The sequence below is a fragment of the Melanostigma gelatinosum genome (genome assembly GCF_949748355.1).
Source record: "Melanostigma gelatinosum genome assembly, chromosome: 5".
NCBI lineage: Eukaryota > Metazoa > Chordata > Actinopteri > Perciformes > Zoarcidae > Melanostigma > Melanostigma gelatinosum.
Genome location: NC_136638.1, coordinates 5593490 through 5612035, shown reverse-complemented (window position 1 = coordinate 5612035; position 18546 = coordinate 5593490). Strand labels below are relative to the sequence as shown.

The 18546-nt window shown below is 42.0% G+C and overlaps 1 protein-coding gene across 1 annotated transcript in view; it reads left to right on the top strand.

Annotated features, from left to right (window-relative positions):
- Nucleotides 1–18529, top strand: part of LOC306777994 (GDNF family receptor alpha-4-like) — a 37854-nt gene extending 19325 nt beyond the window's left edge. Inside the window, exons 3-8 of the mRNA XM_079269314.1 lie at nt 649–720; nt 2077–2431; nt 4260–4369; nt 6599–6733; nt 12025–12161; nt 17868–18529. Coding sequence (XP_079125440.1) covers nt 649–720; nt 2077–2431; nt 4260–4369; nt 6599–6733; nt 12025–12161; nt 17868–18083 — 1025 coding nt within the window. The 3' untranslated portion in view covers nt 18084–18529. The remainder of the gene's footprint in view (nt 1–648; nt 721–2076; nt 2432–4259; nt 4370–6598; nt 6734–12024; nt 12162–17867) is intronic.
- The last annotated feature ends 17 nt before the right edge of the window (nt 18530–18546 follow it).

Genomic DNA, 18546 nt, shown 5'->3' with positions numbered 1-18546 from the left:
CCTGTTCTTAAGTCGTCAACACAAGAATTTAAACCATTCGGATCCGACTTTAACAATACCAGACATCATTTTGTCACTTGCCTCTTTGGGCTTCCGTAGGTCTTGGTTTCTCTTCACCTATCAAATTGCATTGGCTGTATACCCCCAAACAATCGATCCGGCTTTTGTGCAAGAAATAGCACGGAAACAGTCTTGCTTAAAGTTGTAAATCAAAGTACTTTTGAATGGTTAAAAAAATCAATGTATTCATTTAGAGGTTTGAATTGTGACTCGGGTTCTCCAGCAGAGTTCTGGACTGGTTTAGATTTCTATCAAGAAACCTCTTTCCCTCTGGAAGTCCTGTTCAAAGAGGCTAAATAGTTACTGTATGTTGGTGTGCCCCAAAGTTCAGAGTTTCATGGCAAAGTGTGAAAATCATAGTCATGCTTTGGTTTTATTCATCTTTTCAAATCATTTCATGGCCTCATTCTAGATTACACTGAATATACCCTTACTTTGCTTTTGAGGGAGTTCACATTGAGTTTCAATTACCGTTTGCTCTCTTTGCCACAGTGTTTGTCTTACATTTGTTCCTGCCAAGCTACTGTGGGTCACACTTTAAGAGATCACTCAATTGTTTGCCAACGTTTGTGTGTTCCGTTTCTCCAGGGGACGATGAGCTGGAAATATCTCCCTATGACGACACGCTAATGGATACTCGCATGGCCTCTTTAGTAGCGGGTAAAACACACTCTGACACACACACAGAGTCACTCATGAGTTTGAGTCGGTGTCCATCACTGTCACACATGGAGTCATACAAGTATGCCAGTGAATCACTGAGCCTGAGACATGGTGATCAATATGTATCAATCAATGAAGATGTAATACCTAGTGAGCAGCTGAGGACGCACACATACTGTACTTTGTGCTTGCACATGGTGCTGGGTAACCTGGGGAAGGTTAACTAGCTGTTGATTTGTTAGCTAGCTAATTTGTTTTTCAGTTGTCGGGCCAAAAAATAATTACAACACTTTTAAGTTCCTCAAGAATAAAAGAAATGCCCTGGGCTGGATTGGTCCAATGAGCTCCCTGGCTGCAGTCAGTCATTTCATTTTGTTTTTCCCCACCGGAAGTGGAGCCCAAGGATGGACGCCAACACTTTGTTTCAGAGCAAAACCCTGCTGGCCAGATCAACACTGACATCTACAGACCCCAGAGGAGGATTTCTATTGATAATTATTACTCCCTGATCTTTCCTCAACCATCGCTCCCTTTGAAAAGTGCTTTTTAAATTTCCTTAAAGGAATACTTCCCCCACAAAATGACCATTTGTATATAGTTTACTCACCCCATGTAACCCTGAATTGTTGAAGAAGATGTTGTTTTTCTCAACGCCTAACAGAAAACGTCTTGTCTTGAATTGAGGTAAATGGGGAAACAGCAAAACTAATCAAAACATTTACAAACTCACACAACTTGTGCAGTGTAACTTCGAAACACGTCCATCTTCGCTAGAACCTTCCGTTTAAATGTTTTAAGCTGAGCCCATTCACTTCAAATCGTCAAGACTTTTTCGTGTTTTTGTTTGCCTGCGAGGCATGCGAGACAAAAAAAAAGATTTTCCTCCGTCAAAGTTTCTTTGACCAATTAGTGATCGTTGTTCACAATGTGGCCCTTTCTTTGCCTTCTCTCTTTTAGGCAGCAAAAAAGTTTACTGAGCAGAGGCACATGCAGAGACACCCTAGAGGTTGGACACGTTTTGATTTTGGAGATTAGATGAGTTTTCCTTTACCACCACCATCTCAAACACTGAGCACACATTGAAATGTTCCTAAAGTGTCTTTTCTGTCAGAGTAGTGGGTTGATTCCTTGTCTGTCCGTGTTTTGCAGTTTGTGTTCCATCTTCAACAGTGTACATGTTATATGTAGTATGTAGTTCTTTACTTCTGCTGCAACTCACAGGCTAAGCTACAAAATGTACCATAGCAATAATCGTACAAGGTTTGTCACTTCCATTTTTGGCACTCTTCACAACTTTCTGCACACACTGGTGCTTTGCGTTCGGCTAATTTGACTTTTCCTCAACCCCTTTAGCGTCATCTTTCATGCAACTGGATGGTGAGAACCAGTGCCTGAAGGCAGCACAGGACTGTGGCCTGTACGAGAAGTGCGGCTCTCTGCGATCAGAGTATGTCCTGGCTTGCACCAAGCGGGTGCCCGGGACCAACCGATGCAACCAGCACAAGTGCCACCGGGGCCTGCGGCGCTTCCTGGAGCGGGTGCCTGAGGAGTACAGCCTGGGCGTCCTCTTCTGCCCCTGCACCGACACCCTGTGTGGTGAGAGGAGGAGGAAAACCATTGTCCCGTCCTGCTCCTTTCAGGAGATGGAGGGTCTGCAACCGAACTGCCTCCACCAGCAGAGTTTCTGCCGCCGAGACGACCTTTGCAGGTTAGACATGAAGCCCAGACCAATGTAGGGGGCCGATGCTATACTATAAGATTATTCAAGGCAGTTTTAGAGAAGCACCGCTTGCTATTTTCTTGGCTGATTTCTTTTTCTTTTTTGAAGTCCGACCTGCAGATTCTCAGATTTTCTTCCTAAAAACTCTAATTGACAGCATACACAAACATTTGTGATGTCCCCAGTCTGATCTCAAGTTCACGGTTGATAGGTATGTGGTTTGTTTACATGACATAATCGAAGAAGTGCATGTTTGACGGACCCAGTGTTGACAGAAAGCATCCGCTGATAAACGATGCGATATTCCGACACTTGCTTGGCCCTACATTCTGTTTCACAAGTGTTAAAAAAACATGATTCAAGAGGCTGATCGGCTGGTCACCGGTGATGGCCAATCAGCAATCAGCTGACTGGCTGGTTTGGTTTGTCAGCCGATCAATCGGTGCACCTCTAGACAGTTTGATTACATATTTATTGTAGAGTGTTGAAGTGTTATTTGGTGCCATAAAGGAATCAGGGAATTTAGACTACTGTCTCTAAATATTGGTGGCGACTATGACATTCGATTATCAATGGTTCATTGATCCCCCACAGTGCTGGCTAACAGTTATAGTCATTAACCCATGGCAGCAAAATAAGATCACATTGTTGATACCCTGATATTGGGCAAGGCATAGAAAGACATTTGAGCTTATTAACATCATCCGCCCACTGTATGCATTTAACCACAGTTGCATGTACAGCAAAATGCATCTGTGTGTATAATAAGCAGACCTGGACACTCAGTGGCTATTTGCAAGGCTTGTTGGCGAGCTACTTCAGGTGGCAAGGTAGAATAGCAGCAAATAATCCTCAAAAGCAGCTAACCAACATATAACAGTCTAAATTGTCGTAAAATATATTAATTCAAATGTTCTAACTGTATTTGTGGAGCAGCTTATGCTTTGACACAGTAGGGTTGTGTAGTGCGTGGGCCTCTCCAGCGCCCTGTTTCCTTATGTTCACACTACGACTGGCAAAGCAAAAGGCTTCAAGTGTTCAATGGAAGCCAGTGATATGAAGCTACAACTGTAGGCCCAACCCTTGTTGCTGCGTGACGGGCCGAGACATGCTATACATCAAATCATACATCAATGATTTTCAGCGCTCCAACGACACGGCGAAGGGTCGTGAAACGGAATTGGAGTTAAGGAGAAAGGTACCGGAAATAGTGAAACAAAAAAAATATGATCGGTAGACGCTTGTGGTCAACTTTGAGGTCTGTTAAACTTTAAATTGTGGAGCGTCACACAGTGGCATGTGCCTTCAGTTTGTAGCTTCCTCTCTTGAAAATGACTCGTGCAATGAAAAGCCTGTTGCTTTGTTGGTGGTAGTGTGAACACAGAAGTAGAGCTCAGCACTGTCGCGATGATTTGCTGTTGGTCCACTTTGCCAATTCATATGTCAAAGTTCATTCTATCTGACGATTCTTGGAGATTTACTTTTCTTCTGTTAATATATTTACGGATTTAAATCTCGTGCAATGATTGCTCACTAATTGTAGTGTTTAGTTTGATTGGCTCTTCCATCTTGTGATGTTAATGATTCGAGAGAACAGTGATACAAATTGGTGTATGTTGAAAACCGGCAAAGTTGGTATTTGCCCTCAACAATGCATAGAAATCACAAAGTCCGATATGAAACGGTGTTGGACTGAAAACCCTACATCTCTTGAACCCAAATTGATTTACATGCAAACACACCCCCAACATGCACACCCGCATTTCCAACCCACTTCTTGTGTTTGATGCTGAGTTGTTGTTTGTGTTGTTGCCAGGTCCAGACTGGCGGATTTCCTTAATAACTGCCAGCCATCTCCTCTGACGCCCAGCGGCTGTCTGAAAGACTCAGCAGGCCTGTGCCTCCGAGCCTACGCTGGACTCATCGGTACGGGATGCAGGGGGAACGGTTAGGAAAGGAGGAGTGGTGTGAATTTCATTCTCACTGCCAGCAGAACATAACTGCTAGGAGAGGATTTCTTGATAAGTTATATGTTTGTCTGTAGGACATTTTGAAAATCCTAATGCAGATTTCCCTGACACTTGAGAGGCCTTGGGCACTTGAACTATGTAACATAACTTGGCAGTCATTTTGATTTCTGATCAACTACTGACATCTACCAAGTAGAAATACTAGAGGTAGAGCTACCGAGCAGGCAAACAGAAAGAAAAATGGGAAAAAAAGATAATGATAACCAATAAAGTCACGATGTCAGCTCAGAGGAGCAAGAGAGCGCAGTATTGTGATCACAACTGATGTTGGTGCTCAGATCCAACCTCAGAGCAGAGCAGTCACGAGTGCATTGGACCCAGAACTAAAGCAGGATCCTGTTGGATCCCACCATCTCATTTATTGTACAGCAGCCTTGTTCCAGTGTGCACCACTGAAGACTTCAGTATCAAGAACCAATTTTATATATATATATATATATATATATATATATATATATATATATATATATAAATAAACCACCAAAGAGTTCTTTGTTTATTTATGTTTATTTCAATCCCTTCCTTAATGCTGTCATCTACAAATCAAATACCAATCTCCCAGACTAAGTAGCTAAGCTACTAGGCTACATGAGTATGTCAACAAAACATCATGGCCAATTCATACTTTTTGTGTCCACGGGGGTCCATAAATGTCGCCATCTGCTGATTTCCTCAAGGGTCCGTGCAGACTCCAAGATAAAAGAAATGAATCCAACTCTCGCTGGTTTGCCAGGAGAGAGAAGAAGATAACAAAAGGGATTCTTGTTTTGTTGTCAAGGAAATCTGCTATTACCCACATTGATAGAATTTGCCTTTAAGGAATACATAGACAGCCAAATGGAGTTGAATTCCTGGGAAATAATGTTATGGTGCGTTACCGCTACCAACTGGAATGGAGCGTGGATCGGGAGCTGTGCATAAGTGGGACGCTACACCGAGGTGCACCCTCAGTTGTAGAATGAATGGAACCGCGGCTTAACTATTTTGTAAACCAGGGAAATAACCACATTTTTTGTCACAATTTAGTATTTGGTTTATTTCATTTTTCCGTTCTTTTGTTTCATAAATGAACTTCCATACATAGAGGCCCAAACCATCAGTTGGTCGGGAGAGTAATGGGGGGGGGAGGCAGGAAGTGTGTCAGCCAGGTGATCAGACGGAGCCGACATGGAGGAGAAGAAGCAGCAAGCTAGAAAGTGAGGACGCGTGATAGCTGACAAGAGATGTGGATATGAGGCAGTGAGTCTCTCTGCCTGCTCTGACAGTGATGAATGACTTTTCTATGAGGTTCATAGCTTTCTTAAAGCTTGCATAATCCACATATTTACCAAAGGGTAGCTGCCAGAGATAATGAAATAATGTGATTGCAGTGCATTGTTTCCCTGAAGAAGATAACAATATCGGAAATATATATTGTTTTTTTGTTGGCACTCTACAGGTGTTACGACCATTAAGCTGCAACACAATTAGATGCAACATGTTAATTAGTGAGTATTACAGATGTTTCGGTGCATTATAGAACTTTGAGCAAGGCTAATTGACCCAGCTCCAACGTCATAGTTAATGACCCCCCCCCCCCCCCGAAAGAAAGCCAGTCAGTACACTTCCCAAAATGGTGAAGTGTTTTTTCTTAATTTTTGTACATAAAAGTGGGATACTTTGGGAGTGTGTGTCACACTCAGCTATGGTATGTTTGCCGCCTCAGCTTCATCCAGATTTCAACACATCGTCAAAATTCGGCTTTTTGCCTCTAAAATTTGCCAAGACGGCATTGAGCGGGAAAAAAAAACACCAACTCCGAACTTCAAAATGTCCTCTCAGCTCCCCTATGAGAAGTCACAGAGGCTACATCATTTATTTCTACCGGCTATGTTTCAGCTTTGTTTGAAGTAGAAGAACAGCATCCTCTTTCTGTGTAAGTAATTTAGCTTATTCTCCTCCCAAATTGCTCAAAGTAAAATGCAGGGTGGAAGCCAGCAGAGGCTTCCAGGCTAATGTTGCATCTGGTGATTGTGTTTACATCCCTGAGTTACTGTGACACAGATTAACAGTAAAGTAAAACCCCTCGGTCCTTGAACTTGTACAGAAGCTAACATTTGCCAACTTTGACCCCTCTGACCTGTAGGTACCATCATGACACCCAACTACGTCAGCAACAGCTCTTCAGACGTGTCGCTGTGGTGTAACTGTGAAGGCAGCGGCAACCAGTGGCAGGACTGTCTGAGGCTGCAGCGCATGTTCACCCACAACACCTGCCTGCGTGAGTCTCTACACGCCACACACGTGTGTCATGTATTGGTCTTTTCAGATGCTGTGTTCGGTCTCTTCAAAGTTCAAAGTTCAAAGTTCACTTTATTGTCAAAGTTTCCACATGTGTTATGCATACAGAAAATTCGAAATGCCGTTTCTCGCAGTCCCACAGTGTAATATAGACATGAACATATAACATATAATAGAATAAAATAGAATAAAGTTAAGAACATAAGGGCCTAGATAAAGGATTAAACAAGTAGCAGCAGAGAATAAAAAGTGACTGGTGCTGATAAAAAGTGACTGGTGCTGATAAAAAGTGACTGGTGCTGGATGAGGGAAGGGGTGTGAGGGGGAGTAGATGTCCTGGTATGTTCCATTTGAGGCAGTGGGGAAAGGTGGGTGAGGGGGAGGGTAGAGAGGTCAGGGGAGAGATGGCAGGGGGGGAGAGAGGGGGAGCGAGAGGAGAGAGGGAGGGAGAGAGTTCAGCATCCTGACCGCCTGGTGGAAGAAGCTGTTCCTCAGCCGGGTAGAGCTCGAACGGAGACTGCGGAACCTTCTCCCTGAAGGCAGGAGGCTGAAGAGGCTGTTGGAGGGTGATGCACCAGTCCATTGGACTGTTACAAGTCCCTTCAAACTGAAGGGATACAGCGATGACATTGCGATCAGATTTCAGAGAGTTTATCATCATTGTTATCATCATTTCTTGTTGTATTTGCAGTTGATGTGTTGACTGCTTCACACTTTTAATACAGCATTTTTCTTAGACCAAACAACTCCTGATTCTAATCCAAAATGTCGCCGTTGAGGCTGGGCAGCCCGTTCCCCCTCCTGACAAGTCAAATATCGACGCTTGGTACTCTGCACTTTATTCTAAACTATTCGCTGTTGAGCGTCCGTTCTGAAACATAAGCTTGCCGCCCGAAGTAGCTCGCCAACAAGACCTGCAGATAGCCACTGAGTTTCCAGCTCTGCCTGTTACGCAGACACTGACGGGGTATAAAGAGCGAGAGTAAGGTGCATGGGAGGGGAGGTTGGATGGGTCACAAACACAGGACTTTCACCAAGGAGACAGCTGTCAGTGGGAAACAAAGTCGGGGTTTACTCATTTTCCCTTAGTTTTGTTACATTACTTATACGTATTAACGTCCGTTGCAAAACAAGAGTCGTACTTATTTTAACCCAAACCACAATCTTTTCCTCTTTTTTCTCCTGAAGTAAACCTTAAAACCCAGTAAACTTTGGAAGTTATTTTTGAAAAGAGACTCTGTGCTCGTAAAGGGAAGAAACTGTACGTGCACAAGCTGAGAACTGACACCAGACGGGTATCTAGAGAGTCACAGTCTGAAAGCGAAGGGCCACTGACCAAGCTGCTGTATTTCACGAGTTGGGAGTGAGAATGACCCGACTGGCCCAGTGGCCACCAGAGCTCTTGGTTTTAAATGTGCCAGTTTGATTGTGGACATTTGATTAATTTGTTTAGGAGTATGCACCGCTATATCACAATATCACCTAAATTTGCATTTAATGAAATTACCACATCATTTATACAGGACCTTGGGCCGGCAGGTATTTCAGGAGAGGGGAACTGGTGGCTGTCTGGGACTCTATAGGCTCTATCGAATTAAAATGCCATATGGATTCTACTACGTGCACTGCATCTGATGGATACTTGTGTACACTAATTCACATAGAGCGGGAAGAACGGGGATTCAATAATGGCCCTCTGCTCATTGTTATTGTTGTTGTTTTTATAGTGAGGTTATTAAAATGTCTGGTGAAAATCAGACCAAAAGGAGCCCCACCGTGCCGAGGAGGTGGAACTTGTATTTGTTCATTAATCTAGCCATAGACAACTGATACAAGGGCTCAGTCTGAAGCAACAGGTGGATTGAGTGGATTGAGAAAGCTTGCTTTGAAAGGTGCCTAAGTACGGAGCTTAATCAGGATGTGGTTAGCCTAGCTTAGCATAAAGACTGGAAGCAGGTGGAAACAGCTAGTATGGCCGTAGTTCAAAAACACCTTCAAAGCTTACACATTTGCCAATTTGTCCATTTAATCCGAACACAAACTTAAATGCAAACATGACATGTCTTCGTTTTAGAGCGAGTTATGTGCTGGAACTATTTTGTGGCTAACATCATTTTGGCACCATGACTCTGCAGAGCTTACCGGAGTCCTGGGCTGTGGTCAAAAAGTGCTTTTAGCCCGGAAGTATCCAAGTGGCCGCCATGATAAGAGCAGTTTGAATTCTCTAAATGCTAAGGAGGTGCTTCAATGCTTCCCTTCTTGGCTCCTTTAGCTTAGGAAACACTAGACCATCCTTTACCAAAGGACAGAAGATAATGCCGCCTCACAATTCCTCATTTAAAGTAATGCACCATTCATGAAAACTAATGATATACCTGTCTTATACAGGTTTCACAATTATTTTCATACAGTTATAAACTAATGGGATTCATTTGAATGAATATGAATAGACAGTGACAACCAATTAGTTTAGTTGTATGTATATTTATACTTTGAACATGTAACAAAGTTTTAAAAAATAATACAAAATAAAATGAACAGTAAATACAGAAAACTGTCAACGAACAAATTGTAATTGTAACAACAAGAAGCATCAGAAGAAAAAAATAGATTTGATGGGGTTATGTTTCAGTTGTGCTTTTTGTAGTCCTTCTTCGTTGTAGTTTCGCCATGCCAAACCTACGTCATGTGACATCCGCCGTTGCATCATAATTACCAAAGTGTAGTCAGAGCCTCTGAGCACCACGGCTGTCCTTTCCTAGCTCCTCATGCATTCTCCTTCACACCTTTCCTTGACCCTGTGACGTTTTCCATAGAGGTCAAGAAAATGATTGGTTAGGAATAGACGTTAGGAGGTCATTTTCGGACTTTTCGACCGCAACCTTGTTATCACAGTGAGGTTGCCAGTTTTGGTACCAGCGTGCCTGTTTAGAGAGCAAAACCAAAACCTGTGCACAGCAATGGTATCTGGCAACGCACACAGAAGTCAGAGACATTGCACATAAGTGCAGGGATTATTTCTCAAGAGGCAGTTTGAGAAATTATTTTTGTTTAGATAGATAGATGGATGGATAGATAGATGAATGGATAGATGGATGGATAGATAGATGAATGGATAGATAGATAGATAGATGGATAGATGGATGAATGGATGGATGGATGGATGGATGGATAGATAGATAGATGGATAGATAGATGAATGGATGGATGGATGGATAGATAGATGGATAGATAGATAGATTAATGGATAGATGGATGGATAGATAGATGAATGGATGGATAGATAGATAGATGGATGGATGAATGGATGGATAGATAGATAGATGGATAGATGGATGGATGAATGGATAGATAGATAGATAGATGGATGAATGGATGAATGGATGAATGGATGAATGGATGGATAGATGGATGAATGGATAGATGGATGAATGGATGGACAGATAGATGGATGAATGGATGGATAGATAGATAGATGGATAGATGGATGAATGGATGAATGGATAGATGGATGGATAGATGGATAGATGGATGAATGGATGGATAGATAGATAGATAGATGGATAGATGGATGAATGGATGAATGGATAGATGGATAGATGGATAGATGGATAGATGGATAGATGGATGAATGGATGAATGGATAGATGGATGGATAGATGGATAGATAGATAGATAGATAGATAGATAGATAGATGGATGGATAGATAGATAGATAGACAGATAGATGGATGAATGGATGAATGGATAGATGGATGGATGAATGGATGGATGGATAGATGGATGGATGAAGGGATAGATAGATAGATAGATAGATAGATAGATAGATAGATAGATAGATAGATAGATAGATAGATAGATAGATAGATAGATAGATAGATAGATGAATGGATGAATGGATGAATAGATAGATGGATGGATGGATAGATCGATACTTTATTTTTGATTGTAGCAGCAGCAAACAAAGTTACAGAGTAAACATAAAGATATTAAGTATGAAAGATGCTCAATATATACAATACAATAAAATAACAGAGCAGAATATAATACATTTAAAGAAAATTAAAAATGCACAGTATATACAATAAAATAGAATGGTATTAAATTAACTCACGAGGTAAAACTCTGTTTTACATTGAATAAAATAAAAGAGATATATCATGTTAATGAGTGAGCTTCAGTTCTACGTGTGTTTATTAAAACTAACATTGGACAGAGCCAGACTAGCTGTTTCCCTCTGGTTCCAGTCTTTATGCTAAGCTAAGCTAACCGCATCCTGAATCCAGCTCGACACTAAAAACACAGACATGAGATTTGTTTCAATCTTCTCAACTTCAAAATGAAAATATTTTCCCAAAATGTGGAACTTAACTCATTCTTGGTGTTCAGGATATTTGTGCAAATGTAGTTGAAAGATTCCTTTGATTCCTACTGCATGTACATATTTTTATTTATTTAGAGGCTCTTTCTCAGGTCTAATCAAGAATAGAATTTAAAAGCAAATTATTTCTATTATAATTACTATTCCGTATGCTTTCATGTTATATATTCCTGTCCTATGGTGCCCTGTGTGCAGTTTCAGACGTTTTTACCCAAACTCAATTGATTATTTAGAATTTTGGATATTGTTTGTCACATTTAAAAGACTTACCAACAATACTGCTATACATATTGTTTTAATAACCCCTATTTTGAATCATGTATCTGAGGACCCGACTTATGAAAACAGAATTAATGTGTCACCATCGAAGACACTCTGAGGAACAACTAAAAGGGAATGACTTTAAAAAAATGTCTGCTGAATCTGTCTGCTGGTTCCTGCAGCGCCTTTCACAGCATGAACCGAACTCTACCTCTTTATGTGTCAGCCACATGCTACCGCCTCAGCATTCATCAGAGCTTTGCAGTGTGTGTCTGCAGCGCCGGGCCTCTGCAGGGCTCAGGAGGTACGAGGAGCGGAGCCGGAGGGGAAAGCCCCTCCGGCTGTCACTCAATCACAGCAGCTGTCGATAAGGCCGTCGATACACACCGAGCCTGTATGTCCAAACAGTAAAGCCGGGATCGATGCGTCAATGCGCTTCCCATAAAACTCAGTGATTTATCAAGCCACCGACAGCTCGGACAATAAAGCTGCCAAATAGATATGTAGGTTCACGCCCACTCAGATGCAGCATCACAGCACGGGGGCCAGGAGGGTTCAGACACACACACACACACACACACACACACACACACACACACAGGCAGTGATGGGGTTGTGTCTCCATGCAGGTAACTCCATCAGTTGGATGGGGAGCCCCGGCTCCCTGCCTGCAGACATCAGCCCCCCTCCGGCTCCCAGACCTTCCCCGCTGGTTCATGAGGACGAGCTGCTGAGCAACAACCACCTGCCAGAGCACAACAACATCGTGAGTACCACCTCAGCTCATCACGCACATTGCCTTCGCATTTCAAATGACCTTTTGTCCCGGGGCCTTTTCTATTTCCTTTGGTCTGAGCTCATCCTGTCACTGTCACACAGCATGGTGTTTATTTGTTGCATTGGTTTTATCTCCAATGCTGGGGATTTGTTTTTCAATGAGTTTTTTTACTTTACTTTTACGATTCACTTTTGGTTTGTGTCCTCCATTTGACCAATTGTTGCTGCTTACGTTGCTAAAAAAGACAGCTCAAGGTGACGTTTATATATGTCTTTGGCCGTCCAAATGACAAATGATATCCAAAAGACATTAATTTTTTCAGGGATGTAAAAACAATTTGCCTGGAAATTATTAATATTATTAATTGATTATCAAAAAGAACAAAAACAACGGCAACACCAAAGCAATTTGTCGAGGAATGCAGTCAAATACAATATAGAATCCATGTTGCAGAGTTCTAACAACATAAGTCATGAATTTTAAAAAAGGAAAGATGACCTCCATTAAGGGTTCCCTGTGGAGTGTTTGACCTCTAGGAGCCCTATTGAGCCGTCAATGGCCTCGAGTGTATCTCACTGATGTAAAAGCGGCGGTAACATGGCAACATATGCTGCAAAGGCAGTGAAGAAGAACACGGACAGCAAGTGAACATGGATGCAAACAACGCAGGATTTAAAATACTAATCTGCTTTGCAAATGTTTCACGCGGAAGGAAATGCATTCAACACATTTGTTAGAGCCCAATGATACACAACATGTATTTTGGGGAGTAACATTCAATATTAACTGAACTTTTGTTTCTTTAGGAGAAAAGTCGTCAGGGCACCTTTAACAAATACGTCCATGTGCAACACATCAGAGTTAACATACAGATTCCAACACAACGATTGGTTCACTTTCATAGATTTCTTTTAAAGACCTCAGAGACACATTGCTATCTCGTAAAATGATTGACGTAAAGATTGCAGTGTATTAATGGTAATGCACAGCTTCAATGGAACGCCACTGGAAGGCTTTTACTGTGAAGCGGCATGCAGCAGGAAGTGCTGAGGATATTAGTCAGCACTAACAGCAGATTAACACGATGCGTAACTCAGCTCTGAATGGCAGCCACTGTTGTAGTGCACTAATGCATTTTACTCTTAGCATATATACGGACATGTTATGAGGAACGTTGCACGTTCTTTTGAATGAGTCATTCGGTATTAGTTGTGATTGATCAGATCAGGCTTTCATTGACAGTTGTCATCCTCATGAGAAGATCAAACCTCTCTTCGGCGGTAGTAGAACATAATAGTGGTTCAGCATCAGATTTGAAGATCAAAGGAGCAGCTCTGGGGCATGGAATTATCAAAGCACTTTGGCAAGCCTTCAAAAGATTCTACAGAGAGCGTACCATCCAACAGGGGCGCTGAGGTCCAGGCGGTGGGAAGGGCCTCATGAATACAGTTTACAGTATCCAGAACTCAAAGAAGATGTAAGATAACCTGGAGAATGCCTGTTACAAAAATATAAAAACGATATGCCCGCTCAACCATCTGCTGGGGGGTCTCCCCCCCCCCCCCCCTCAACAGAAGAAGTAGATGGGGATCTTATTAAGGTCTCCTATTGTCTGCGAGACGAGGGAAAGCATTAGCGTGAATGCTCAACCTCGAGGGTGAACGCTGAAGTCGTGGATTTGCATACGTCATCAGCTCACTTACTGCTTTCATTCACAGCAAAGACGCACCTACTGCTAACGTGTTAACAGTTGTTGGCCATAAAAGACGGTTAAAGTGGATAATAAAAAAAAACCTAAAATAACATCAAATAAATGTATTAGTCAGCAGTTATAAAGATGGGAATGTTTAAAAAGTGTGTTCCTTTTGACGATTTCTAGGACTTTCTGTGGGACGCAAACTTTTTAAGAATTGGTCAAAGTAGCCTTCAGTGACAGAACCCTCCTCAGAAGTGAGGTCATGGAATGGGCTTTACAGTGGAGGGGACTCGGACTGCACCATGTTAAAGTGCAGAGGGGGAGGAGGATGGGTAAATGAACGGGCACGCCTGGCAGCCTGAAAACCTCTGGAGGTTGTTGTTGTTGTGTTTACACATTAATAGCATTTCTATTATTATTTTATATTATTTTAATTTTATCAGCCCTGCAATAGTCTGGCGACCTGTCCAGGATGTACCCTGAACAGGATAATGGTTGGATAGAACAGCATTTTTCTGATTGAACCAGTGTGAAAATGTTCCGATCTGAAACAAGCGATCCTTCAGTTCATATACATTTTCTCCTATTTGGTGCTGAGCAGTGTGGGGGGTGAGGGGGTTCAGGGCCACACCTCAACCACAAGCAAGCAAATGTTCAAGCCGTTCCGACCGCATCCTCTCCGGGCAGTGTGGCACGCGGACGAGTCTTGGCCCGGACGTGTTTTGATTCCAGTCCCGTTGGATCGGGTCTGAGTCTGCCAGCTCAGTAATGTGCAGACGGGCTGAAATATGCTGCCAACACATATGTGTTTTCGAGAGCTCAGCTCCTTGCTGCCCTCGTCCCAACGCTGACCGTTAAACGCGGTCCAATCCAATTGTGGGCGCTGGCTACTGTAACCTTGGGTGGACCGCAATCTGCTGTGGCTCCCCGGCTCCCAGCATGCCTCGCTGCCAGAGATAATCTGGGCCGCCAGACAAGAGGGGATTCCAACTCTCTCTCTCTCTCCCTCTCTGTGTCCATCTGTGTCTCTCTCCCAGTGAGCGGATTAGATGAGGTGCTGGTTGGAAGCAGTGCATCAGTCAGGCTTCATTAGCATGAATTTATTCATGCCCATATGTATCCCCCCTTTTTCTCTTCAAATCCCCCACTTTCTCTTCTCTCCGTAGTTCCTCCAATCCTATACCTTGTCTTCTCCTCATTTATTGTCTGTCTGATCTGAGATCATCCCCCCCTCATCCATACCTGCTGCACATCTCTTCAGCCGTCCATCTCCTCAGCCGTCCATCACTCAGCGGCTCGTCTCGTCTCTCCGAGGAGCTTTGGCTTGTTTCTCCGGAGTGATTTTTTCCAGAATTTGAAAGGTTTCACTTCAAAAAGCAGAGTACTCAGGCAGCGAAGAAAAATATTTGGACACACAGATGACTGCTCTTTGTTTTACATGTTTCCAAGGAAGGCAATCCGATGTGTAGTGAGGTGGGATTCTAATGGCATTTTGAATACCAGTAGCCCGCTCATTTTCCTCTTTGTAGAGATATTCATTTTACTGGCAGAGGGCTATCCAGCCAATAAGAGAACATTTGAAAGTGACGTTACTTTGAGTATTAAAAAGTAACAGCCTTTTTCTGTTTATGGTACATTATTAGAGATCTAATCCAGTCACATGCAGACTGCAATGTGTTCTGTGTGTCTTTACACTACAGATGTAGATGAGGAAAGCTGTGGGGCGGTAGAGCGAGTTGTCCTCCAATTGGCAGATCGGTGGTTCGATCCTAGTCCATGTCGATGTGTCCTTGGGCAAGACACTTAACGCCAAGTTGTTCCCAAACGATGTGCCATTTGGATGAATGTGCTGTGAATTTTATCATTTATCATTTACCATACCAATACCAGGTTGCAATGGAGTCTACTACAAAATACAATAACAGCTATATTCTTATTACAGCAAAAGACAGCATTAACAAATACTGTGTACATGTTTCCTGGACATGTGCTGGTCCTGAAAAGTACCCAAGCCTGTCTTCTTCTTTCCAATTATCTTCAAAGAAATATTAATAATGTTCTTCAGGCTTTTTTTTTCTGTCCCCCACAAGTGTGTTATAATAGCAGCAGATCAAAGAAAAGGTCACAAGACTCTGAGTGCAAGAGGGAGACTAAGAATAGGCTGGAGAACAGCTGTTTGCAGAGACAGGAGGTGCTCTTACTGCTGGTCCGGCTTTCATTTGAAACGCACAATACATATTAGATATGTATTTATTTTACTGGTAATGAACAAAATTAATTTCACATCACTTTAGAAAAGTGAGAAAAAGCTAACCATCATCTGTCTGCGCTCCGGAGGGGAACAAGACAACTGCCTTGTTTACTTCTGCGACTGTCAGACCGGATGATGAAAAGTTAAAAATGAGCCGAAAAACATCAGTTCAAAAACAATCTGAACGCAATAAAACAAGCAGGTATCAAATGAAGCATTTCAATGAAATGATGGAGTGCTGCATTATTATCGTTGGAAACACAATTAGTTCGCGCGGGCCCGGGGCTCCTCCAGATGTCAGTGCATATCATTGAGGCCAAACAGCTGGGCGTCCTCAGCAGTCAGCACCCATAACACTGCAGTGAATCACACTCGACAACTGCTCGAAAGTTTGAAATAAAGACGCGTCTCCATCAAAGTGCTCGCATCATGGACACGCATGATATGTTGGACCTGGTGTTTGATAGCGAAACAAACATGGATGTCATGACAAAGCATTAGGAGTAATGTCATCCTTGATTTTACACTTCCATGATATAAAAAACATGGCATCAGATCTTTATTGGCAGATCTTTGTTCGAGCAGGTGTTGAACAATAATCTGTACTGTGCATGTTTGTTTGCTTCTGAGTCAAATTTCAGACAAGAATGTTGATGTTATCGATATCATTTGTGTTGCAACGATTCAATTCAATAATGTTCAAAAATATAAAATTCTACATTTTGAAAATGAGTTCTTTCTAATATCTGCACATGGCAGCACGACAAAATAAAACAATCCTCCAAATGACCTGTTTGTAACAATCCTTTAGAAAGATACTTTGAAGCGTTTCTATCAGCAGAATGAATGAGTCTTCAAAATCATTGCTAAAAATGAATCTGTTTAATGATGGACACCTGGCAATCCCTGAAAAATCCAAAATCAAGCTGATCGTTTTGTAATTATCTGTATTATAAAGTTATTAAAAATTTTACACATGAATGAACCATGTGGAAGCGTCCAATATGAACATTATTCCAATATGAACACAATGCCGAGGTCTATGGGCTGGGCTGTATAGAACTATCAGTCCTTTTTTTTTGAAGCTGTCTTTTGTAATACAATTTACGTGACTATTACAAATGACATTTGACATGCAAAAATAAATAAAAAAGATTTACATGTAAACATGTGCACTTATTTCATCACAATAATTTATCTTACAATGATTTTGATATAAAATTAAAAAATGTAATGAAAAAAGGCTTCACATCATGCATCAATCGCTTTTTATACTATTAGTATGAAGTATGTAGGATGATATAATATTGTCTGTGCTTGTTCAATATGTCTCAGAGAGATGGTTTGTGCCTGACATCAACTGTATTTTACGATATACTATATTTTCCTTTCTATTCTTAAAGGAAATTAAAGTCAATTCCAAATTGAAATGATTCATTACAAGTTACGTTTGATCAGCTTTAGTCTTAAAACATAATTATTATATAATTTCTAACCAATTTCAAATGTACTTCTTTTTTATACGTATTCAAGTTCAAATTTAAAACTTGACAAATTATGTTATATGAATTATGAATCACCAAATCATATCCACGTGTCTTGCGCAAACTTCATCTTCACTATTTACCATTTGAGAGTGTAGGAGAGCCATTTCTTTCTGCTGCTTTCTTTAAATAAGTATCGTGTGAAATGTGAAAATATCTTAATTGAGAAACGATTTCTCCTGTCTCCATCTTCTCGCTGTTAGGTGGTAGAGAGTGAGGAAGAGGAGGAACAGACACAGACAGCAGAGGTGATCGATGAAGGTGGCCAGTTTGATGTCATCCCGCTGTACTCGGAGAGGGCCACCGTCTCCAACCTGGGCTCCCCCGGGACAGGTGGGGCCGCCTCCCTCACCGCCGGCCCTCCTAAAGCCATCCTACTGCTCCTTCTGCTTCTATCTGCCTCCCTCAGCTGGGGGTAGAACAAGATACAGAGAAGACACACACACGCGCACACGCTCACATATGATGGACCTGCCAACAATCCTGGACTGATTGCTGTAAAATGATAGGAGACATCGTGGAGAAATGGACTTCACATTTTGTCAGTAGCATCCTCTTGATTCCTCACTTTTCTCCTCGCTTCGTTCTTCTCCTCCTTTGAAAATGATACTTTGTTTAATGTGGTCTTACTGCAGCTGCAGTGGTGTATTAATGTCCCGGGAGCACAAAAGGTCTAGTCGTGTTAGGTGTTCACATGCTGCCATCAGCCAATGAGCAGAATGTAGCTCTTCCTGTCAAAGGTCCAGAAATAAAAGATGTTAATTCGAGTGGCTTGCTGGGTTGCTAGCACACAAATATTAGGCAAGATGTGTGAGCAGAATAAATATATCGGCTCGTCATATCGTACAGATAATAACGGCAAGCAGCTGAGTAGAAACGACT